This window comes from Oncorhynchus masou, chromosome 23, assembly GCF_036934945.1.
Source record: "Oncorhynchus masou masou isolate Uvic2021 chromosome 23, UVic_Omas_1.1, whole genome shotgun sequence".
NCBI lineage: Eukaryota > Metazoa > Chordata > Actinopteri > Salmoniformes > Salmonidae > Oncorhynchus > Oncorhynchus masou.
Window position 1 is genome coordinate 22169769 of NC_088234.1, and position 25455 is coordinate 22195223.

General features: G+C 42.4%; 2 protein-coding genes across 3 annotated transcripts in view; both read right to left on the reverse strand.

Moving 5' to 3' along the window:
- LOC135510587 (segment polarity protein dishevelled homolog DVL-2-like) overlaps nucleotides 1–19686 on the reverse strand; it is a 31604-nt gene extending 11918 nt beyond the window's left edge. Inside the window, exons 1-3 of one of the 2 annotated variants that reach the window (XM_064931616.1) lie at nucleotides 19605–19686; nucleotides 19198–19393; nucleotides 216–285 (exon numbers count right to left, since the gene is read on the reverse strand). In XM_064931616.1, coding sequence (XP_064787688.1) covers nucleotides 216–285; nucleotides 19198–19358 — 231 coding nt within the window. In that variant the 5' untranslated portion in view covers nucleotides 19359–19393; nucleotides 19605–19686. Of the gene's footprint in view, nucleotides 1–215; nucleotides 286–19197; nucleotides 19417–19604 lie in introns of both variants that reach the window. The other variant, XM_064931617.1, reaches the window with a different exon arrangement.
- Nucleotides 19687–19924: 238 nt separating this feature from the next.
- LOC135510591 (uncharacterized) lies at nucleotides 19925–21305 on the reverse strand. Its single transcript, XM_064931622.1, has one exon. The coding sequence runs from the start codon at nucleotides 21221–21223 to the stop codon at nucleotides 20582–20584; it is 642 nt and encodes a 213-aa protein (XP_064787694.1). The 5' UTR covers nucleotides 21224–21305; the 3' UTR covers nucleotides 19925–20581.
- Between the last annotated feature and the right edge of the window lie 4150 nt (nucleotides 21306–25455).

Genomic DNA, 25455 nt, shown 5'->3' on the forward strand with positions numbered 1-25455 from the left:
TTCCATGACAATAACATTCTAATTGGCATTCTTAGAGCTACTAGGACCATTTCAGCCATATTGTTTCGACTTGGGAACGGGACTTTTACAACTCAGTCCTGGAAAAAGTATCAAGCGATTCAGGAATTCCCCCCCTTTGGCTCCCCTTCTCCTGCTGGTCTTTTACGGGTCCAAGATTATGGTGTACAGTCTACCTCTCCCAACTCTGTTCTTACCCATGACACCACACGGCCGTTAAAGCACGGGAGCTTAGCACTTTCATCCGAGATCTCTTCCTTCACCACCCTGAAGACAGACAGAGGAAACAGAACAGAGGAGTTCGATGCGGTTTTGATTAGACCAAGAGTAACAAACAAAGGAGACAAATACACACTGTAAACTCATTTGTTAAATGTTACCTTTATTTAACTAGGCAAGTCAGTTAAGAACAAACTCTCAACGACAGCCTAGGAACAGTGGGTTAACTGCCTTGTTCAGGGGCAGAACGACAGATTTGTACCTTGCCAGCTCGGGGATTTGAACTTGCAACTTTTTGGTTACTAGTCTCTAACCACTAGGCTACGCTCCTCATACACAGGAGACAGATGCAAAGAGCAACATGAGGACACTGCTGTGTTATTGCTTGTTTTCCAATGACTCACCATCATTACCCAAACCACAATGGAGATAGATAAACACACACACACCAAACTCCCTACAACTAAAACTCATGGACCAGCCATTGTTTCTCAGGACTTCTATAACTTCAGACCCTTCTTTCCCTCTGCATCCACCTCTTCACTCTGATTGGACAGGTAGCATCTGCTGTATAATTTCTCTCCGTCTGTCCAGCTACCATGTTATTACCGCAGTACTTCGGACCTGGGCTGGACACGAGTACTGTGTTGAGGAGACACTAAACTGACTGCCCAGACTAGGATCAGGTCCATCGTGAACTACTGGGCATCCCATCTATGAGAAGCTCGCCAAACAATTTGAAAGTAGCCTACATGCAATTTCCACCTCAAAACTGTCAAACAAATCTCAGAAGTATCAGACAAGCAAGCTCCCAGCTAATCAACGCAACATATCATTATCTCACCCCTGGTTAGTCACTATTGGCTAAAAGAAAGTTCAAATCTAACAGTACCTGCCAATTAATTTTCAGCAATATTTCCCCAGCCTGTCAGTGTGGTGCACAGGTTTGTCTATCACTCAGTCTGTAGCCAGTTGATGCAATATAGGCCTAGCCATCTTGTGGGTTGACAGAAATACTTTCCCCAAACCCTTCTCAATTAAATGTTAACTAAAAAAGCAGGCTTACCTGGCAGAAGTATATGATATGTATATTATTTATATATACATATCATTATTTGTTATATACGGACATCATTTGTTATTTGAAAACTTTGACATGAAATGAACATTAGTCAGTACAGAACCATCGCTAGAAGGGCACATTCCTCACCTGCTAGATGTGCAATTAAAAAAAGGGCTAGATGTGCAATTAAAGGGGAAATACACAAAAAAACTACATTTGTTTGTTTTAATTTAAAGTGTCTTCAGATATGATTTAAGCATTGACATGGACTCAGAACATCAAATTTCCTTTTTTCTCTATGAACTATTGTAATTTTGCGAGTGTAAACCAAAACAACTCTAAAAACAAGAAAAATTAAACACAATTCGGAAAATATCGAACAGAATTTGGGGGGGGGGGGGTCTGATTTTATAGGGACCTCGAGTTTATTAACCATTATTTTACCAGGTACAGTATATTGACCGAAAACTGCACTAAGGACCCGGGGAAGGAGTTGCAGGGGAGACCATCTCAGGATGGTAAGTTGGTGGTTGAAGATATCCCTCTAGCGGTGTGGGGGCTGTGCTTTGGCAAAGTGGGTGGGGTTATATCCTTCCTGTTTGGCCCTGTCCGGGGGTGTCATCGGATGGGGCCACAGTGTCTCCTGACCCCTCCTGTCTCAGCCTCCAGTATTTATGCTGCAGTAGTTTATGTGTCGGGGGGCTAGGGTCAGTTTGTTATATCTGGAGTACTTCTCCTGTCCTATTCGGTGTCCTGTGTGAATTTAAGTGTGCGTTCTCTAATTCTCTCTTTCTCTCTCTCGGAGGACCTGAGCCCGAGGACCATGCCTCAGGACCATGCCTCAGGACTACCTGACATGATGACTCCTTGCTGTCCCCAGTCCACCTGGCCGTGCTGCTGCTCCAGTTTCAACTGTTCTGCCTTATTATTGGACCATTGGTCATTTATGAACATCTTGGCCATGTTCTGTTATAATCTCCACCCCGCACAGCCAGAAAAGGACTGGCCCCCCCACATAGCCTGGTTCCTCTCTAGGTTTCTTCCTAGGTTTTGGCCTTTCTAGGGAGTTTTTCCTAGCCACCGTGCTTCTACACCTGCATTGCTTGCTGTTTGGGGTTTTAGGCTGGGTTTCTGTACAGCACTTTGAAATTTCAGCTGATGTACGAAGGGCTATATAAATAAATTTGATTTGATTTTGAGAGAAGAAAAGGTGCGCTGACTTGAAAGCTATAAATGAAAGTGTAGCTCGCGACATTATTTTTTTTAAAGCAGCTCTCATGCTCTAAGAAGGTTGGAGACCCCTGCAATAGCCTATGTAAATCTACTGTCCCCCATAGTAGAAAAATGTACCTATTCTACTGGTCAGCTTGTCGAGAAAAAAAAAAGCCTATTCCAAAACAGACTCGGGGACAATCGACCCCAAATTCATACAACCAGTAGGCCTAGGCAACATAAAAACAAAAACTTAAAAAAGCAATGAGTCTCATGCAACAGATCAGAACGTTTAGCTTAAAAATGTTGATAAACTATTACTTCTTCACATTATAAGCGCAGCAATGCGCACCAGGCAGTAGGCTACGCGCAAATGTTCGCTCCATAATGCAATTAGCGGTAAAACGTTATCAAAAGGCCACCACACATGCTAGCGGTTTCATGTGAGAAATGAAAATAGACATTTGATATTTAGAAAGAGAGGAGATCTAATAGGCTACTTTGAAGCAAGGTAAGACATAAGATGGTTTCAAACAATTAAGTATGTTTTCAAAATGCATAATGCCTCCAAATCATTGCAAAGTGGTGCGATGCACTGATGAAGCCTGCCTTCTGTTGCTTTTGAAGTGCTGCAGCAGCAACAGGTCTTGCACTGTCTGACAGATTTTCTACTCCATGGCTCTGTATGTTTGTTGTACGCGTGTGATGATACACTACCAGTCAAAAGTTTGGAAACACCTACTCATTCCAGGGTTTTTCTTTATTTGTAGTAGGAATGATTAAGAATATGGACATATAAATATATGGATGAGCATCTCATGCAGCACTCCATCACGCTCCTTGGTCAAATAGCCTTTACACAGCCTGGAGGTGTGTTTTGTGTCATTGAAAAACAAATGATAGTCCCACTGAGCGCAAACCAGATGGGATGGAGGATCACTGCAGAATGCTGTGGTAGCCATGCTGGTTAAGTGTGCCTTGAATTCTAAATAAAATAGTGTCACCATCACACCACCTCCTCCATGCTTCACGGTGGGAACCACACATGGAGACCATCCGTTCACCTACTCGGCGTCTCACAAAGACACGGCGGTTGGAAACAAATATCTCAAATTTGGACTCCTCATACCAAAGGACAGATTTACACCGGTCTAATGCCCATTTCTCGTGTTTCTTGGCCCAAGCAAATCTATTCTTCTTATTAGTTTCCTTTAGTAGTGGTTTCTTTGAAGGAATTCAACCATGAAGGCCTGATTCACACAGTCTCCTCTGAACAGTTGATGTTGAGATGTGTCTGTTACTTGAACTCTGTGAAGCACTTATTTGGCTGCAATTTCTGAGGGTGGTAACTCGAATGAACTTATCCTCTGCAGCAGAGCTAACTCCAGATTTTCCTTTCCTGTGGCGTTCCTCATGAGAGCCAGTTTCATCGTAGCGCTTGATGGTTTTTGCACTACAAGAAACTTAAAGCAATGATGGACTGTCATTTCTCTTTGCTTATTTGAGCTGTTCTTGCCATAATATGGACTTTGCCCTATTTGGTAAAAGACCATCTTCTGTATACCACCCGTACCTGTCCCCCATACCTTGTCACAACACAACTGATTGGCTCAAAAACATTAAAAAGGAAAGAAATTCCACAAATTAACAAGGCACACCTGTTAAATGAAATGCATTCCAGGTGACTACCTCATGAAGCTGTTTGAGAGAATGCCAAGCATGTGCAAAGCTGTCAAGGCAAAGGGTGGCTACTTTGAAGAGTCTAAAATATAAAATACATTTTTCACATCTTCTATTATTCTAAAATGTAGAAAATAATACATCAAGCAAAACCCCTTAAATGAGTAGGTATCCAAACTTTTGACTGGTACTGCACATAACGCCTATACTGAACAACTCGCCAATTTAATTCCACATAATTATGCAAATTAACCTATAGACAGATTAGCAAGGCCAGCCAAATGTATTTGCGTCAATGTATAAGCTGAAAAGCGTTATTTCGCAAATGGGATTTTTTTCTTTCTTTCCCGGACAATTAGCCTGCACCAATTTTCTTTGCTGGCTTTTACATTTTCTATGGCCAAAAGCTGGCCATTACCAGCTAATGGAAACCCAGAGATAGGTTGTGTGTGCTTTGCAACATTTTGTGTGTAGTATGGTCTGCTAGGCTCACTTTGGGGTTTTGTAAGCAGCAGTTGCGGGTTGGTTTTGTGGGTGAGTGGTAGCACAGGGCCAGATTGTTGTGGGTGAGTGGTAGCACAGGGCCGGATTGTTGTGGGTGAGTGGTAGCACAGGGCTGGATTGTTGTGGGTGAGTGGTTGCACAGGGCCAGATTGTTGTGGGTGAGTGGTAGCACAGGGCCGGTTGTTGTGGGTGAGTGGTAGCACAGGGCCAGATTGTTGTGGGTGAGTGGTAGCACAGGGCCAGATTGTTGTGGGTGAGTGGTAGCAGGAGGCTGGCCTTGTGTGAGCAAACTAGGTTTAGTCCCCCTCACATAACCTCCTCTTGGTACCTCTTTCTCCCTCCTACCATATTTTTCTTACCCTGCTCTCTCTTTCTCTCACAGTCTCTGAATAATTTTGGTTGCTCACTCTTCTTTCTCGCTCTGTGAGGACTAGGGTTGCACATGTTTTGCAATGGATATATTCACAATATCATATGGAGACAGAAACATAAAACATTTTACCTTATTTAAAAAATATATATATTTAACCAGGTAGGCTAGTTGAGAACAAGTTCTCATTTACAACCTGCGACCTGGCTAAGATAAAGCAAAGCAGTGTGGCACAGACAACATGGAATAAACTATGAACAAGCCAATGACACAGTAGGATAAAAAAATAAAGTCTATATACAGTGTGTGCAAAAGGCATGAGGAGGTAGGCAATAAATAGGCCATGGGAGCGAATAATTACAATTTAGTAGATTAACACTGGAGTGAAAAATGAGCAGATGATGTGCAAGTAGAAACTGGTGTGCAAAAGAGCAGAAAAGTAAATAAAATAAAAACAGTTTGGGGATGAGGTAGGTAGATTGGGTGGGCTATTTACAGATGTACTATGTACAGCTGCAGCGATCGGTTAGCTGCTCAGATAGCTGATGTTTAAAGTTGGTGAGGGAAATAAGTCTCCCAACCTTCAGTGATTTTTGCAATTCGTTCCAGTCACTGGCAGCAGAGAACTGAAAGGAAAGGCGGCCAAAGGAGGTTGGCTTTGGAGATGATCAGTGAGATATACCTGCTGGAACGTGAGCTACGGGTGGGTGTTGTTATCGTGACCAGTGAACTGAGATAAGGCGGAGCTTTACCTAGCATAGACTTATAGATGATCTGGAGCCAGTGGGTCTGGCGACGAATATGAGGCAAGGGCCAGCCAACGAGAGCATACAGGTCGCAGTGGTGGGTAGAATATGGGGCTTTGGTGACAAAACGGATTGCACTGTGATAGACTGCATCCAAATTGCTGAGTAGAGTGTTGGAGGCTATTTTGTAAATGACGTCGCCGAAGTCAAGGATCGGTAGGATAGTCCGTTTTACGAGTGTATGTTTGGCAGCATGAGTGAAGGATGCTTTGTTGCGAAATAGGAAGCCGATTCTAGATTAATTTTGGATTGGAGATTCTTAATGTGAGTCTGGAAGGAGAGTTTACAGTCTATCCAGACACCTAGGTATTTGTAGATGTCCACATATTCTAACTCAGAACCATCCAGTGTAGTGATGCTGGACAGGCGGGCAGGTGCTGGTAGCGATCGGTTGAAGAGCATGCATTTGGTTTTACATGTATCTAAGAGCAGGTGGAGGCCACAGAAGGAGAGTTGAATGGCATTGAAGCTCGTCTGGAGGTTAGTTAACAGTGTCCAAAGAAGGGCCAGAAGTTTACAGAATGGTATCGTCTGCGTAGAGGTGGATCAGAAAAATACCAAGAGCGACATCATTGATGTATACAGAGAAAAGAGTCGGCCCGAGAATTGAACCCTGTGGCACCCCCATAGAGACTGCCAGAGGTCCGGACAACAGGACAATGATGCCCAATGATCCATCGCATCTTCCAAAAACGTATTTAACATACATCTGTAAAATGATAGCCTAGAAACTAAAGCTTTGGTTGTCTTCATCTCATGCTTCCATGTTCTCTCTCTGGACATCCTCAATGTCCACCTCTTGAGCATCAGACTGAGGCCTCATCTTCACTGTCACTATCCAACTTTGTTAAGGATGGCTCATTGTCAGGGGCAAAAAGCATTTTTCAACCCTTGTATTGGTCCTCCTGTTGCATGCTTTTTTGTGTGTGTGTTCCCATGCAAGGACCAGTTGCGCTCGGAGGCGGCTGTTGGTGGGATTTGGAGGATGGAGGCAACAGGGGAAAGAGCCTCAGATCCATGAAGTCCCTTCCACCAGATGGCTGATGAGATATGTTGGCCCGACTGCCATATTGCATCTCCATCCCAAAGCCTTGGCTTGGAAGGGTACTTTGCCAGACTGCCAAGAACCTCGCCCTCATCCAGGCCAAGGTGGCGAGACACAGTAGTGATGACACCATAGGCCTTGTTGATCTCTGCACCAGACAAGATCCTCTTGCCAGCATTGGGGTCGAACATGAACGCTGCGGCGTCTATGGGCTTCAGGCAGAAGTATTCACATTTTTGATGCATTTCAGTACTGCAGTTACCTCTGCTTGGCGAAACCATGAAGTGGGCAGGGCAGTATGGATTTCTTGGGGCTGTCCATATCGGCAGACTGTGATATGGCCATTTCTTGGAGACTCTGTCCCCCCCAGGAGACATGATGACACCACCCCAACCGGTGTTGCTTCAATGTGGTGCTCTTATTCTTCTCACTTTGCTTGGTGAGGTAGATTGCTGCTATACATACCTAACCATTTCATTGCCTCTCTTGTAGAGTGTATCCATTGTTTTCAGTGCCATGATGCCCTTGAGGAACAGATTCAATGCATGAGCAGCACAGCTAATGGGAGTGACATGAGGATAGGACTCCTCCACTTTAGACCAAGCAGTCTTCCATGTTCGCAACATTGTCTGTCTCCAGTGCAAATACCTTCTGTGGTCCAAGGTCATCGATGACTGCCTTCAGCTTATCTGCAACGTAGAGACCGGTGTGTGTTGTCCCTTGTGTCTGTGTTTTGTAGTATACTGGTTGACGGGTGGAGATGTAGTTAATTATTACTTGCCCATATAACATTCAACCACCCATCAGAGATGATTACAATAGAATCTGCTTTCTCTATGATTTGCTTGACCTTCACTTGAACTCTGCATCCAGCAAATGAGTAGATAAAGCATGTCTGGTTGGAGGGGTGTATGCTGGGAGAAGAACATTCAGAAACCTCTTCCAATACACATTGCCTGTGAGCATCAGAGATGAACCAGGTACATACGCAGCTCGAACAAGACATTCATCATTTCTCTGACTACGTTCCTCCATTGAGTAAAAAAAAAAACAGATTCCAGGAGGACCATGAGCTGTTGCTATCGATAAGGTGTCCGATTCATAATTTTCACCTTGAATAGATGTAGAGGTTGCTTGTTGTGAGCACTGAGGGAACTTTATGCACGTCGCCAGATGATTCTGCATCTTGTTGCATTATTCTGCATCTTGTTGCATTATTCACATAAGATTTGTCACAGTATTTGCAAATGTACACATTAGCTGCGGTGAAATGTATCCACACATCAGATAGAGCCCGTGGCATTTTCCTGTAAAGATTAGAAAAAAAAGAAAAAACCCAAATACAATTCCACGTACAGATAAATAGTTAAGCAGTTAGATTAAACAACTCCTTTGTAAGATAAATGTTTTAAAATGAAACATGTATTGAAAAAGGTGAATTAACACTCTTCAGTTAGCAGGCTCAAGCAAGCTAAAACCCACATGATAGCAAAAACTAACTAGCAGCAATTGTTAGAAATTATTTTAAACACTTTGCTGTAGCCAACTATTTACTAGTTTAAAAAATCATGTCATAAAATATATCATAACCCCACCTAGTATTGTAATCCAAACTTACCAGATAGCATGTAGTCCTTAGCTCAGACAGTGTAGTAGTGTGGGCTCAATAGCATCTCATTAGTGTGCAAGATCTTGAGAATCAGCTGTACTGTACATGTGATGGAAGAATGCACTGTGCATGCAGAGGGTTGTAATTCCATTTAATTGTGGATAGTGTAACCTAAATATGCCACAAGACCTAGCATTGCCTTGTGTTTCCCACAAAAAAGGTTCACTGTTATAAGCTAACTTTTTTTGATGAATTTAAACAAAATTCCCCAAATTCCCGGGCTTAACTTCCCATGGAAAATTTCCGGAAATTCACTGGAAAGTTTCCAACCCTTTGCAACCCTAGTGAGGACAGAACTCAAATTGCATCCAGAAAGGGACAGACCGATGCAACATTCTACCCAACAGAGTAATTGTCCGCATACCTCACCATTACAAACAAATTATCTCCCCTCAAGCTATTTCACCAACGCACAAAAAAAAGCCTCAAAACACAAACATTGCAAATATCCCCTCATAGCCATTACTCCTTGGCCGCACATCCCAAACAAATAAACTTTTTTCTCCCGTCTACTAATATCTCGCACATCACACCCAAAACCACCATCCACTTCCCCCACCCTTCCTGTCCATCTCTCGCGCCGCTCTTCATGTTGACTCTGCCGCAGCCAGACCCCCAGCAAATGGTCCCTCTTCAACCCTAGGTTCTCCTGGTCTGCTCCACCTCATGCTGCTGGCTCTGCCCCAACTGACACACAGCCTGTCTGACAGCTGGCTCGCACTCCCGGAAATGAAAACGCACAAGGAACAGGCAAAACACACACACTGATGCTTTCGTTACTTTGCCGAGGCCACAGGCTGAAGGAACAGGCCCTGAGAAAAGTAGCTCAGTTTTGATTGGGTAGCTGACTTCTGAGCAGAGTTTTAATGTAGCCTACTTGTAACGGACTTTGAGGTTCGTTTCCAAATGTTGCGGTAGAAGTATGGTCAAACAACTCAGTAGATGCAGGAGAACTTGATTGTTTTAGCGCCTGTTTTTATAATATAAGTTGGTGTTTGTGGTATTCTTTGTTTGTGTGAGTAAGTTTACATTTCATTGTAGCTTACAAAACGCAAGCGGTTTTACTGCAATTAATGTGTTTAACAGAAGCCCTATGTCTCATCAGGCAAACTCCACCACAAACATGCATTCCATTCAACCTAGGGTAGGGCACAACTGACAAACAGCCACCAAAGAAAGATTGACGGTCACAGCTCTTCCAGTCTGGAGGATTTAAATGGGAGAAAGTAAGGAGAGGAAAAAAGTATGTCTAAAGTAGAGGTCGACCGATTAATTAGGGCCGATTTCATAAAATCGGTAATCTGCATTTTTTGGGTGCTGATTATGGCCGATTACATTGCAAACTACGAGGAGACTGCGTTGCAGACTACCTGTTATGCAAGTACAGCAAGGGACCAAGGTAAGTTGCTACATGCATAAAACTTTTTTTGTTAAACAATCAATCTTAACATAATCACTAGTTAACTACACATGGTTGATGATATCACTAGTTTAACTAGCTTGTCCTGTGTTGCATATAATAAATGCAGTGCCTGTTAATCATCAAATCACAGCTTACTTTGCCAAAACGGGTGATGATTTAACAAAAGTACATCCGTGAAAACAAGCACAATCGTTGCACCAATGAACCTAACCATAAAGATCAATGCCTTTCTTAAAATCAATACACAGAAGTATATTTTTCTAAGCATGCATATTTCGTTAAAAGAAGCATGTTAGCAGGCAATATTGACTAGGGAAATTGGCCAAAACTGCTGCATATACCCGGACTCTGCGTGCAATGAACGCAAGAGACGTGGCACAATTGCCCTAGTTAATATTGCCTGCTAACATGAATCTCTTTAAACTAAATATGCAGGTTTAAAAATATATAATTCTGTGTATTGACTATAAGAAAGACATTGATGTTTATGGTTAGGTACATTAGTGCAACGATTGTGCTTTTGTTAAATCATCACGCGTTTGGTGAAGTAGGCTGTGATTCGATGATAAATTAACAGGCACCGCATTGATTATATGCAACGCAGGACAAGCTAGTTAACCTAGTAATATCAACAACCATATGATTATGTGAATATCGATATTTTTTTTATAAGATAAGTTTAATGCTTGCTAGCAACTTACCTTGGCTCCTTGCTGCACAAGCGTAACAGGTGGTCAGCCTGCCACGCAGTTTCCTTGTGGAATGCAATGTAATTGGCCATAATCGGCGTCCAAAAATGCAGATTACTGATTGTTATGAAAACTTGAAATCGGCCATGCCGATTAAAATCAGTCGAACTCTACTCCAGAGATGTTTGATAGGGTTCAAGTCCGGGCTCTGGCTGGGCCACTCAAGGACATTCAGAGACTTGTCCCGAAGCCACTACTGCATTGGCTTAGCTGTGCGCGCGTTGTCCTGTTGGATGATGAACCTTTGCCCTGGTCCTGAGCGCAGTGGAAAAGCGTTTTCATCAAGGATCTCTGCACATTTCTTGGTTCATCTCTCCCTCAATCCTGACTAATCTCACAGTCCTTGCCGCTGAAAAACATCTCCACAACATGATGCTTCCAGCACAATGCTTCATCGTAGGGATGGTGCTTGGCATTCAGGCACAAAAGTTAATTTTGGTTTTATCAGACCAGAGAATCTTTTTGTCAAACTCCAAGAGGGCTGTCATTTGCCTTTTACTGAGTGGCGGCTTACATCTGGCCATTCTACCATAAATGCCTGATTGGTGGAGTGCTGCAGAGATGGTTGTCCTTCTGGAAGGTTCTTCCATCTCCACAGAAGACCTCTGGAGTGTGACCATCGGGTGCTCCCTGACCACCTCCCTGACCAAAGCCTTTCTCCCCGATCGCTCAGTTTGGCCGAGCCGCCAGCTCTAGGAAGTCTTGGTGGTTCCAAACTTCTTCCATTTACGACTGATGACGGCCACTATGTTCTTGGGGACCTTCAATGCTGCAGAAATGTTTTGGTACCCTTCCCCAGATCTGTTCCTCGACACAATCCTGTCTGAGCTCTATGGACCATTCCTTTGAACTCATGGCTTGGTTTTTGCTCTGACATGCAACTGTGGGACCCTATACAGTGCCTTGCGAAAGTATTCGGCCCCCTTGAACTTTGTGACCTTTTGCCACATTTCAGGCTTCAAACAAAGATATAAAACTGTATTTTTTTGTGAAGAATCAACAACAAGTGGGACACAATCATGAAGTGGAACGACATTTATTGGATATTTCAAACTTTTTTAACAAATCAAAAAATGAAAAATTGGGCGTGCAAAATTATTCAGCCCCCTTAAGTTAATACTTTGTAGCGCCACCTTTTGCTGCGATTACAGTTGTAAGTCGCTTGGGGTATGTCTATCAGTTTTGCACATCGAGAGACTGAAATTCTTTCCCATTCCTCCTTGCAAAACAGCTCGACCTCAGTGAGGTTGGATGGAGAGCATTTGTGAACAGCAGTTTTCAGTTCTTTCCACAGATTCTCGATTGGATTCAGGTCTGGACTTTGACTTGGCCATTCTAACACCTGGATATGTTTATTTTTGAACCATTCCATTGTAGATTTTGCTTTATGTTTTGGATCATTGTCTTGTTGGAAGACAAATCTCCGTCCCAGTCTCAGGTCTTTTGCAGACTCCATCAGGTTTTCTTCCAGAATGGTCCTGTATTTGGCTCCATCCATCTTCCCATCAATTTTAACCATCTTCCCTGTCCCTGCTGAAGAAAAGCAAGCTCAAACCATGATGCTGCCACCACCATGTTTGACAGTGGGTATGGTGTGTTCAGGGTGATGAGCGGTGTTGCTTTTACGCCAAACATAACGTTGTGCATTGTTGCCAAAAAGTTCAATTTTGGTTTCATCTGACCAGAGCACCTTCTTCCACAGTTTGGTGTGTCTCCCAGGTGGCTTGTGGCAAACTTTAAACGACACTTTTTATGGATATCTTTAAGAAATGGCTTTCTTCTTGCCACTCTTCCATAAAGGCCAGATTTGTGCAATATACGACTGATTGTTGTCCTGTGGACAGAGTCTCCCACCTCAGCTGTAGATCTCTGCAGTTCATCCAGAGTGATCATGGGCCTCTTGGCTGCATCTCTGATCAGTCTTCTCCTTGTATGAGCTGAAAGTTTAGAGGGACGGCCAGGTCTTGGTAGATTTGCAGCGGTCTGATACTCCTTCCATTTCAATATTATCGCTTGCACAGTGCTCCTTGGGATGTTTAAAGCTTGGGAAATCTTTTTGTATCCAAATCCGGCTTTAAACTTCTTCACAACAGTATCTCGGACCTGCCTGGTGTGTTCCTTGTTCTTCATGATGCTCTCTGCGCTTTTAACGGACCTCTGAGACTATCACAGTGCAGGTGCATTTGTACGGAGACTTGATTACACACAGGTGGATTGTATTTATCATCATTAGTCATTTAGGTCAACATTGGATCATTCAGAGATCCTCACTGAACTTCTGGGAGAGAGTTTGCTGCACTGAAAGTAAAGTGGCTGAATAATTTTGCACGCCCAATTTTTCAGTTTTTGATTTGTTAAAAAAGTTTGAAATATCCAATAAATGTCGTTCCACTTCATGATTGTGTCCCACTTGTTGATTCTTCACAAAAAAATACAGTTTTATATCTTCATGTTTGAAGCCTGAAATGTGGCAAAAGGTCGCAAAGTTCAAGGGGGCCGAATACTTTTGCAAGGCACTGTATATAGACAGGTGTGTGCCTTTCCAAATGATGTCCAATCAATTGAATTTACCCCAGGTGGACTCCAATTAAGTTGTAGAAACATCTCAAAGATGATCAATGGAAACAGTATACACCTGATCTCAATTTCAAGTCTCATAGCAAAGGGTCTGAATACTTAGATAAATAAGGCATTTCTGTTTGTAGTTGATTAATTGTTCAGCAGTCTTACAGCTTGGGGGTAGAATATGTTAAGGAGCATTTTGGACCTAGACTTGGCTCTCCGGTACTGCTTGCCATGCGGTAGCAGAGAGAACAGTCTATGACTTAGGTGACTGGAGTCTTTGACAATTTACAGAAGCCTATAGCTTGGGTATCCAAATTCCAGCCAAGCAAAGTATGAGGGCACACGAAAATTCTGAATAATGGCACAGCTATTTATATTAGAGATCGACCGATTATTGGACGACATAAAAAAAAGCCGAAACGGATTCAAAATTGGCTGATTTTTATTTATTTATAATAATGACAACTGAATGAACACTTATTTTAACTTAATAAAATACATCAATAAAATCAATCTAGCGTCACATAATGAAACATGTTCAATTTGGTTTAAAATAATGCAAAAACAAAGTGTTGGAGAAGTAAAAGTGCAATATGTGCCATGTAAAAAAGCTAACATTTAAGTTCCTTGCTCAGAACATGAGAACATATGAAAGCTGGTGGTTCCTTTTAACCTCTTGATACTCCCCATCCCGGATCCGGGATTGTGAATAAAGCCTCAGGCTCATTAGCATAACGCAACGTTAATGATTTCTGAAAATCGCAAATAAAGCGCCTGCTCTCAAGCTTAGCCTTTTCTTAACAACACTGTCATCTCAGATTTTCAAAATATGCTTTTGAACCATAGCAAATCACTAATTTGTGTAAGAGTATGCTAAGCTAGCTTAGCATTTTGAGTAGCATTTAGCACGCAACATTTTCACAAAAACCAGATAACCAAATAAATAAAATAATTTACCTTTGAAGAGCTTCGGATGTTTTCAATGAGGAGACTCTCAGTTACATAGCAAATGTTTAGTTTTTCCTGAAAGAATCTTTGTGTAGGAGAAATCGCTCCGTTTTGTACATCACATTTGGCTACCGAAACGAACCGAAAATTCAGTCACCAACAACGTCAAACTTTTTCCGAATTAACTCCATAATATCGACCGAAACATGGCAAACGTTGTTTGGAATCAATCCTCAAGGTGTTTTTTCACATATCTCTTCATTGATATGCAGTTCGTGGAAGCCTGCTTTCCCCTCAGAATCGCATGGAAAAATACCAGCAGCTGAAAAATCACAGCCATATAAGGAGACAATGGAAAACGGAGCCTCAAAAATCCTGCTGGTTTCCTGGATGCCGTTTCATCTTGGTTTTGCCTGTAGCTCCGGTTCTAGGGCACCCACAGAGAATATCTTTGCAGTTCTGGAAACATCAGAGTGTTTTTCTTTCCAAAGCTATCAATTATATGCATAGTCGAGCATCTTTTTGTGACAAAATATTGCGCTTAAAACGGGCACGTCTTTTTATCCAAAAATGAAATAGCGCCCCCATAGCATCAAGAGGTTAACATGAGTCTTCAATATTCCCAGGTAAGAAGTTTCATGTTGTAGTTAATATAGGAATTATAGGACTATTTCCCTCTATACCATTTGTATTTCAAATACCTTTGACTATTGGATGTTCTTATAGGAACTTTAGTTTTGCCAGTGTAACAGTATAGATTCCGTCCCTCTCCTCGCCCCTACCTGAGCTCGAACCAGGAACACATCGAAAACAGCCACACTCGAAGCATCATCATCTATTGCTCCACAAATGCCATGGCCCTTGCAAAGCAAGGGGAACAACTACTTCGAGGTCTCAGAGCGAATGCCATCACCGATTGAAACGCTATTAGTGCGCACCCCACTAACTAGCTAGCCATTTCACATTGGTTACACCAGCCTAAACTCGGGAGTTGATAGGCTTGAAGTCATAAAACAGCTCAATGCTTGAAGCACAACGAAGAGCTGCTGGCAAACACACAAAAGTGCTGTTTGAATGAATGCTTACGAGCCTGCTGGTGCCTACCACCGCTCAGTCAGACTGCTCTATCAAATCATAGACTTAATTATAACATAATAACACACAGAAATACGAGCCTTAGGTCATTAATATGGTCATCCAGAAACTATCATTTCGAAAATGTTTATTCTTTCAGTGAAATACGGAACCGTTCCATATTTTATCTAACGGGTGGCATGCCCAAGTCTAAATATTGCTGTTACATTGTATAACCTTCAATGTTATGTCATAATTATGTACAATTCTGGCAAATTAATTACGGTCTTTGTTAGGAATAAATGGTCTTCACACAGTTCGCAACGAGCCAGGCGGCCCAAACTGCTGCATATACCCTAAATGCTTGCACAAAATGCAAGAGAAGTGACACAATTTCCCTAGTTAAAAGAAAGTCATGATAGCAGCGAATATTAACTATATATGCAGGTTTCAAAATACACAGTTCAAAAAAATAAAGGGAACACTTAAACAACACAATGTAACTCCAAGTCAATCACTCTTCTGTGAAATCAAACTGTCCACTTACGAAGCAACACTGAATGACAATAAATTTCACATGCTGTTGTGCAAATGGAATGGACAACTGGTGGAAATTATAGGCAATTAGCAAGACACGCCCAATAAAGGAGTGGTTCTGCAGGTGGTGACCACAGACCACTTCTCAGTTCCTTTGCTTCCTGGCTGATGTTTTGGTCACTTTTGAATGCTGGCGGTGCTTTCACTCTAGTGGTAGCATGAGACGGAGTCTACAACCCACACAAGTGGCTCAGGTAGTGCAGCTCATCCAGGATGGAACATCAATGCGAGCTGTGGCAAGAAGGTCTGCTGTGTCTGGCAGCGTAGTGTCCAGAGCATGGAGGCGCTACCAGGAGACAGGCCAGTACATCAGGAGATGTGGAGGAGGCCGTAGGAGGGCAACAACCCAGCAGCAGGACCGCTACCTCCTCCTTTGTGCAAGGAGGAGCAGGAGGAGCATTGCCAGAGCCCTGCAAAATGACCTCCAGTAGGTCACAAATGTGCATGTGTCTGCTCAAATGGTCAGAAACAGACTCCACGAGGGTGGTATGAGGGCACGACGTCCACAGCTGGGGGTTGTGCTTACAGCCCAACACCGTGCAGGACGTTTGGTATTTGCCAGAGAACACCAAGATTGGCAAATTTGCCACTGGCCCCCTGTGCTCGTCACAGATGAAAGCAGGTTCACACTGAGCACATGTAACAGACGTGACAGAGTCTGGAGACGCCATGGAGAACTCTGCTGCCTGCAACATCCTCCAGCATGACCGGTTTGGCGGTGGGTCAGTCATGGTGTGGGCTGGGTCAGTCATGGTGTGGGTGGCATTTCTTTGGGGGGGGGGGGGGGGCCGCACAGCCCTCCATGTGCTCGCCAGAGGTAGCCTGACTGCCATTAGGTCCCGAGATGAGATCCTCAGACCCCTTGTGAGACCATATGCTGGTGCGGTTGGCCCTGGGTTCCTGCTAATGCAAGACAATGCTAGACCTCATGTGGCTGGAGTGTGTCAGCAGTTCCTGCAAGAGGAAGGCATTGATGCTATGGACTGGCCCGTCCGTTCCCCAGACCGGAATCCAATTGAGCACATCTGGGACATCGTGTCTCGCTCCATCCACCAACGGCGCGTTGCACCACAGACTGTCCAGGAGTTGACGGATGCTTTAGTCCAGGTCTGGGAGGAGATCCCTCAGGAGACCATCCGCCAACTCATCAGGAGCATGCCCAGGCGTTGTAGGGAGGTCACACAGGCATGTGGAAGCCACACACACTACTGAGCCTCATTTTGACTTGTTTTAAGGACATTACATCAAAGTTGGATCAGTCTGTAGTGTGGTGTTCCACTTTAATTTTGAGTGTGACTCCAAATCCAGACCTCCATGGTTTGATAAATTTGATTTCCATTGATAATTTGTGTGATTTTGTTGTCAGCACATTCAACTATGTAAAGAAAGGTGAATATTTCATTCATTCAGATCCAGGATGTGTTATTTTAGTGTTCCCTTTATTTTTTTGAGTAGTGTATATTGATTTTAAAAGGAAGGCATTGATGTTTATGGTTAGGTACACACTGGTGCAACGACAGTACTTTTTTCACAAACGCGCTTGTTAAACCATCACCCATTGGAGAAGTAGGCTGCGATTCGATGAGAAATTAACAGACACTGCATCAATTATATGCAACGCAGGACACGCTACATAACCTAGTAATATCATCAAACATGTGTAGTTAACTAGTTATTATGTTAGGGTTGATTGTTTTTTTATAAGATAAGTTTAATGCTAGCTAGCAACTTACCTTGGCTTCTTGCTGCACTCGTGTAACAGGTAGTCAGCCTGCCACACAGCCTGCCACACAGGCTCCTCGTGGAGTGCAATGTAAGGCAGGTGGTTAGAGCATTGGACTAGTAACCGGAAGGTTGCGAGATCGGATCCCCGAGCTGACAAGGTAAAAATATGTCATTCTGCCCCTGAATAAGGCAGTTAACCTACTGTTCCTAGTCATTGAAAATAAGAATGTGTTCTTAACTGACTTGCCTAGTTAAATAAAAGGTCAAAAAAATAAAAAAATTACATGTAAAACAAATCGGACACAATCGGTGTCCAAAAATGCAGATTACCGATTGTTATGAAAACTTGAAATCGGACCTAATTAATCAGCCATTCTGATTAATCGGTCGACCTCTAATTTATATCCTATTTCACTGTGGAAAAGGGGGCCGCAATACATGTCGATATGATTTTCAGTTTGCTTCCATTTGGCTGGTTTCACATTCATCTCCTGTGATCATAAGGAAAAAGCATTTAAATCATGTAAAACAATTGCTATGTGCATTTACAATACACATTTAACTAGCTCTTATCAATAGCTCTGACCAATTTATAAATTACAGTGCATGGAGAATGCTGTTATTTTTTAATCTGAAAAAAGTAGATGCTTTCTCCACTTGGAACAGACAGGTTTGCTGATCTTATGGTTTCCTCAAGCGTAAAATTGGTGGAAGTATAAGGAAATTAAGTCAAGGTCAGAATATGTCATCTGTAAACACACCTTTATTCGAGCTCTACCTCAAACAAAGTAGGTGAATAGCATGTTATTTTCATACTTAAGTTCAAAGTCACAATACATGGTGAGAAAAGCGCATTCAAATGGAATTACGTTGCATTTACAGTCGCTTAACTCGGGTTGGAATAGGGGCCCAAGAGCAGAGCAGGCAAGGGCTTAGGGGTGGAATATACATTGCTGTGTGTAATGTAGCCTCGTTTTATTTACACCATCCCAGCAGCTATCTAGAAATATAATTTTGCTCTGTGTTTCTGAGCATGCACTTTGTAGCCTATAGCACAAATCGATATATAGCCTAGTAAGCAACTCAAACACTGAGAAATATTGCCATTACAAATTACATGACCCTCCCCTGGACTAGAATAATAAAATAATAAAAATATTAAACCCTCCCCTTGACTGAAAAAGCATGACCCTCCTCCATTTTCCTCCAGGTACCAATTATGTAAATTTCTATCAATCTCTAAGTGTGAAGGGGAAGGGTGTGATGTATAGCGAGAGAGAGAGGCCTAATTGAATGGTTCCCATTCTGCGCGAAGTCAGTCAACCCCCCCACATCCCCTCCCTTTCGATAGGCGAAAGTCACTCACGCACGTTCGTAACGTTAAGGCACATTTGGGGACATTCATTTGATCCCATTGCGCTTATAGAACTCATGCTGGGTTGGTTGGTTTTCTCCTTTATCATAATTTGCCTGAAACCCACAACTCGACACTCGCACAATCATTAATCACTAACGTTAGCGCTCACTCACCCAAAGTCCTGGTCCATAGACTTGAAGAAGAATTTGTAGTTGGGCTTGTTCAAGACCTGTTTAAAATCCAACAAAGTGATATTTTCGGCAGGAATCGGAATCTTCACCAAATACGGCGTCTCCTCCTCGTCGATGTGGTATATTATTTTGGTTTCCGCCATTTCTCCAAACTCTTTTTTCAGCTGTCCCACAAAAACTATGGAAGAGAAAGCTAACAGGCTAACGGGAAAAGGGGGTGAGGTGAAATGCTCTTACAACGCCAGCCAGTAAATTTGCACTGGCCAGAACTAACAAAAAAGTAAAAAATTATACTTATACCACGTGCATATCCCCTTAGTTTCTATCTCCCAAAGATACAATATATCATTCTCCTACGGCCAAAGAATTAAAAACCAAGCACACCCTACCTTCACACTGTCGGCCACCCACAACTTTTCCCCCAACAAAAACATACGGAGGGAAGGGGGACTCTAAAAACGTTTCTCTCGACTGTTGCAAACCAACGCGGCGTATGACGTCGTGTATGCTCCCTTTACGTTTTGCTCAACGTGCCCTCGTCCCCCTGTAGAAATATTCCGGAGATTTTATTCCACAATACATTTTCCACATTAGTCATAATTCATATTCATCATGGAGCCTAAATTATGTTACACACACACACACACATGCACAGGGAGAGAGTCAAAATATGAAACACATGAAAATATTTTAATAAATAGCCAATACAATCAAAGGTCAAATAGGGGCTGCTTATATTTGTCCTGTTTCACACATGTACTAGTGGGTAACCTGTACAAGTGCTTGGTGTGAAATTCCACTCCCCCTGAGACACCCTCAGAGAGTGGGGTCAAGGCCAGGGATCAGACATTATTGCGCAACCCTGTAGCAATTAGGGGTAAGTGCCTTGTTCAAGGGCAGATCGGTAGACATTTCTCCTATTCGGATGAGGGATTCGAAACAAGCAAGCTGTTGAATGGCCCAACTCTCTAACCACTAGGCTACCTGGCGCCCCAATGTAATAGGCGCTCCTAGATTAGACCACTAGGGGGAACTCTAAATCAGTGCATAGCGGAAAAACTCAGATCTGTCTATATATAATTTTCTCAACACCAATTAACAGAGCTAGACATGTGATTAGGAGGCTGTATGCATCAACCTTTTATATATTTTAAAGATATGTAATTTACAGTTAATAGGACGTTTCAAGGCTACGTTTGATGTAGCCCCGTAGTTCAGTCTAGATCTTAGGCCATATTCAAATATGTTGACAATACACCCTTCCTTCCTTCCTTCCTTGAGTAAGGGGGAAGGAAACAAGGAAAGACAAAAGGAAGGAAGGCTGCATGTAAAAGTATTGGAACAGGCCCCTCGGTTCCTTCTCCCCTCAATTGCGGAAAAACCTGGGCCCAAACACCAGTCCCACCACGCAGGTCATCATAAACAACACCCAGAATACCACGGCCAAGGTCCTCCTGTGGTGCTGCAGCACCTCCACCTCACCCACCAGGCCCACACCTCCACCGTGGGGCCTATCGCTTGGGTGCATCTGCTCCACCCTTAGGCTCACTGTGGGCAGGATGATGAAGCGGGCGTCCCTGCTGGTATCCAGGGAGAGGACCACCCTCTGGGTGACGGTGGCCAAGTGAGCAGCCATCGACACAGGTGTGCAGAAAGCCATGGGGGGTAGTTGAGCCAGGATGCGGGAATTGCAGGGCAGGGTGAGGGGGTCGCCGGTCTCCAGCAGTGTGGGGTGGCGGCAGAGGGGGCAGAAAATGGCAGGGCTGCGAGGGCTCTGGGGGTCCACGGGTTCAGCTGAATACGGGGACAGCTGAATTCTCTGGAGGCACTCGGTGCAGAAGACATGGAGGCATTCCAGCATGCGAGGACACTTGTCACATTGGTTGTACTCGTGGTAGCAGATGGGACACTCCACCTCTGTGGACTCACCCGGCTCAGAGCCGAGTGCTGCTGCTTCTGCTGCTGCTTGGCCCCCCTGGAAGTGCACTGGTTCTGGAGGCTCAGCCATCGTGAGGGAAAGGGAGAGATGGAAGTGGGGATGGGAGTTGGGGGGGGGGCTTCAGGGTCAGACTGCGTTTGGGATGGTCAGATATTCTTTCCTATGTCTGCAGAACCTGGAGGAAGATATGATATAATAAATATTGATTATATTCTGATACAGTATTACAGTTCAAGTGTTTTTGACTATTGTAACCTAACCTTTCAGTATGTGTGTAACAGAGGGAATGGGCCTAGGCCTATATGGGGTTAAAATAGTCCATCTTAAACCTGGTCCTTGGGGTTTTCTGTTGTTTCCTCTTGGTTTATGGCGAGATTCCTAAGCAATTGAATCACTAGCTTCAGTTAATTACCAAATGAAGAAGAGATGTAAAGCCTGCCCCCTAGCCCCTAGCAGCGGGGAGCAGAGGAAATGGAAAGCCTGACTGTAGGATCCACACTCAGACTGATATCCCTTTCATACTAAGATGTTCTTCCGCCAACTTTCCCATGCTGCCAACTTTTTTCAGCCATTTCCATGTATCTGAAAGCTATTGCCGGTATCAAAGCCAAAACTTTTATTGCTGCCTAATGATCTAGTATCATTTCGGTAAACTTCTGCCTACGGCTTAGCATGAAACTTAGCCGTAATGCTGAGGCTAATGCACTATGCTATTTAAACCAGTTAAATGTAACTAAATGTAATCCCCCAAAGTAATTATTTATTATGACAGGGCCATAAACAATAACTAGAAATGTTGCATACTCCAAGAAAGGTTAAAGTCTCCCTTTTCTAGTCATTTTTAAAAATAAATTGCTGAGGTGTATTCACTTGAGAACACAAGCTCAAGTACACAGCACAAATATGATAAAAATATGAAATATTTGATATGGTGTATTTTCTATTCAACATAACTGTATGAATACCGCTTGAAATTATTTACATACATACCTAAATATAGTGTAATCAGATTATAACATTTCACCTTCCTTATAACCGTAAAATACATATTTGTATGTTTAGTGTTAGAGAAAATGTGCATATTTTCTAAAGGTCTCTCTTGATCTGTACCAGTACCCCCTGTATATAGCCTTACTATTGTTATTTTAATGGTGCTCTTTTAATTATTTTTTACTTTTATTTATTCATTTTTTTGGTATTTTTCTTAAAACTTCATTTTTGGTTAAGGGCTTGTAAGTAAGCATTACACTGTAAGGTCTTACACCTGTTTTATTTGGCACATGTGACAAATAAAATTGGATTTGATCAGAACATCAGCCCCCATCACTGTGAAGGTCTCACAGGGCTATATCTTAGCTTCATGAACTCATTAGGAACTTCCCTTTGATCTCATATAAATCTTGTCTATCTATGACAAACTATTTGTTTTTTTTATCTATAAACTATTTTAGATGAATCGCTATAAATCAATCTCTGAATGTGCTACTGTGATGAAACCACTCTCTCCTACTGCACTATGATGTAAGGATTGCAGGCATGTGCACAAATCGATTTAGAAGAGAACATGTAAACAGGGGACTAAACAGGGGACTTTACACCTTAAGAGGTTTTAAACTCTTGATGGTTGCTAGGCAGCGCCAGTTAACCATCCCCCTGCCACTTCTCCCGTAACCCACCACTAAGCATTAATTGTTTTCTTCACCACAACTGGATGGATCCATTAAGAATTACTGTGGGAATAAACATCACTTAATTATGGAAATATTTGGCATAAAGTAGGCTAATGCAATTGAAGGAATGCTATAAAATTGTTGCTTACTGAAACTCCCAAAGTCATCCAATCATTGTAATAAATGGTCAACTAGATTATAATTTCAGTTTGTGTGCAGTTTTCAGATTGGGACAGCGCCATCGCTCTGCTTTGAGACAAGCATGGGGACTCCTCTTGAGAAATGATAAATCAATGTAAGATTTGTTTTCACTGAAGCTCTGTTTGGATATTGGTTAGGCTACAATTAGGCTGGGGAAATGTTAGCTAAATTGAGGTGAGGGCTGCTCATGATCATCTTGTCTAGTTGGCTCATTTATTAGAACAGTTTGCCAGCATGTTATGTAGTTTAGTTTAGCAAGTGGATTATTTTGCTCTTCACTCACAGTCGCTTAGTAGCATAGGACTACTACCGACCAAAAGCACGTGACTTCAATCAATGTGATTTTGTTTCACTGAATCTCTGTCTGTATATTTGGTTAATTGCTCTCTGGCTGTACAAGTGGAAATGGTAGCTCATTTATTCATTTGCTCATCTATCACTGATCAGAAACATTTACCATGCAATAATTTAGCCCAAATCAAGTGTAAGGATATTATTTTTGCTCAATCGAGTAAAGGCAGCTACAAAAGCCCACGGTTGTGAAATCTGAACAAGATACTCGCACGCTTTTGAAAATAGGATTGCAATTTTATTTTATTTTTTCCCCCACATTTATTTATATATAAAAAAAACGTGTTAACAACCCAATATTGTTAATCAACCCGGTTGTCACCTAAATAATTATAATATAATAGTAGTCTTGTGTTTTTTCATTTTTATTAATGCCAATACTGTTTTCTATGCTTGTTTTCACTTAATACTCTGGGATACTGGTGTTATGTCAGATTTTATGAGGGTTGCCAGATTGGAGTAAAAATCTGTATTTGCCAGTTTAAAAAACAACATTATTACAGGGCTGTGAAACCAGAGCCACATGGCTTCAGACTAACATAAGGAAACATAATTCAACTAAAAATATGCAACTCTATAGTTTTGAAAATACATTTTATAGTTTCTGAGCCCCTGCCAAAACAAATTAATAATGTTGATTTTTGATGGTGTATATTCAATAGATTTATTAAAATAGATGCCCCCCAACATCTGCACACCACTACTGCCACTTGTCCCTGGCATGTCAGGCATGTGTTGTTGTGTTTGAGCTATTTCTCACTGCGGGCTAGTTAGAACGCTGATGCACTAACAACACCAACGCAACGATCATACAATGAATAAGATTGCCCTCAGCGCTACTGGGTTTGTATAAAATTCCACTGATAGTTGACTAGTGAAATAGAGATTTGAATCAAGTAAACTGCCAAGGATCTCCTCCCAAAGTGTTGTTCCACTGTTGCATAATAGCACCAATGAACCACAATATGAAAATCAATTGTAATATACATGATGGAAAAGGGGTGTACTGTACTCATCTGATATTCCCTTAGGTGTCCATGTGTTTACCTCATAAAGATCAAACTGTACTTTCACAAACAGCAGCGTCTCCATTCACATGGGATAGAGCAAGGCAAGCCGTACTCAACAGGGCAGTTGCTTAGCAATAGTGGTCTATTTTGTATTGGGCCCCAGGAGCAGAGATTGTAATAAACATGTTTCCATGGGATTGGTCTATCTGTACATGTCACACTTTTATTTGGTTCAATAATCTCAATACATATTCCAGACAAATTTGGTCAACATTCACCCTGTGTAATTTGCTTGACAATAATGAATTACTTTCTCCAACTTCTTGACATCCACAGTCAGAAATGGTATACAGTGCAGCATTACAACAGAATGGCAAAAATACATCCTGCATGATGTCATAACTGCTATGATAGCTTGTATATTCATATATTGCCATACTTTATCTACCGTATGTAGTTCAGTTGATATGAAAACACCATGGGAGTTAAACTCACCGAGAATTCATAACCATGTAGTGTGTGGGAAGATAACAAACACTTACCGCCTCATACACTCGCTGTCACACACCTCTCAAAACTCTATAGTTTTGAAAATACATAATAAGGGTGAGCTTTGACGTTCCTCTCCACTACCAAAATTCTCACCGGACACATCATGGTTCTCATTTACAGTAAAAATTAACACACTTCGTTAATCTACCTCTCTACCTCTTATTTACCTCTGGCTCGCTCTCCCTCTCTCTCTTTTCTTTCACTCCATATCTCCTCTCCTCTCTTGCTTTACCCATGCCTTGACATCCTCTCCTCTCTCCTTCTGGAGCCAGGGTTGTCTCCTGGTTGCCCTGACATTAAGTCATCTCTAGGTTGTGGTGGTAACTAGTAACCAGGGACATGGAATAGAGGTAGAAGCCACCTCCTATAACCCTGACACTTCTCACTGTCATCACAGTACAGTATTTTGTATGTACACTGTCTTTTTCAATGTCCAGGGTATTAAGAATGACAGTTGTGAGTCAAATTACTGTGGATATCATTCAAGTGTGGAATACAATGTTTTATGATTTCGGGA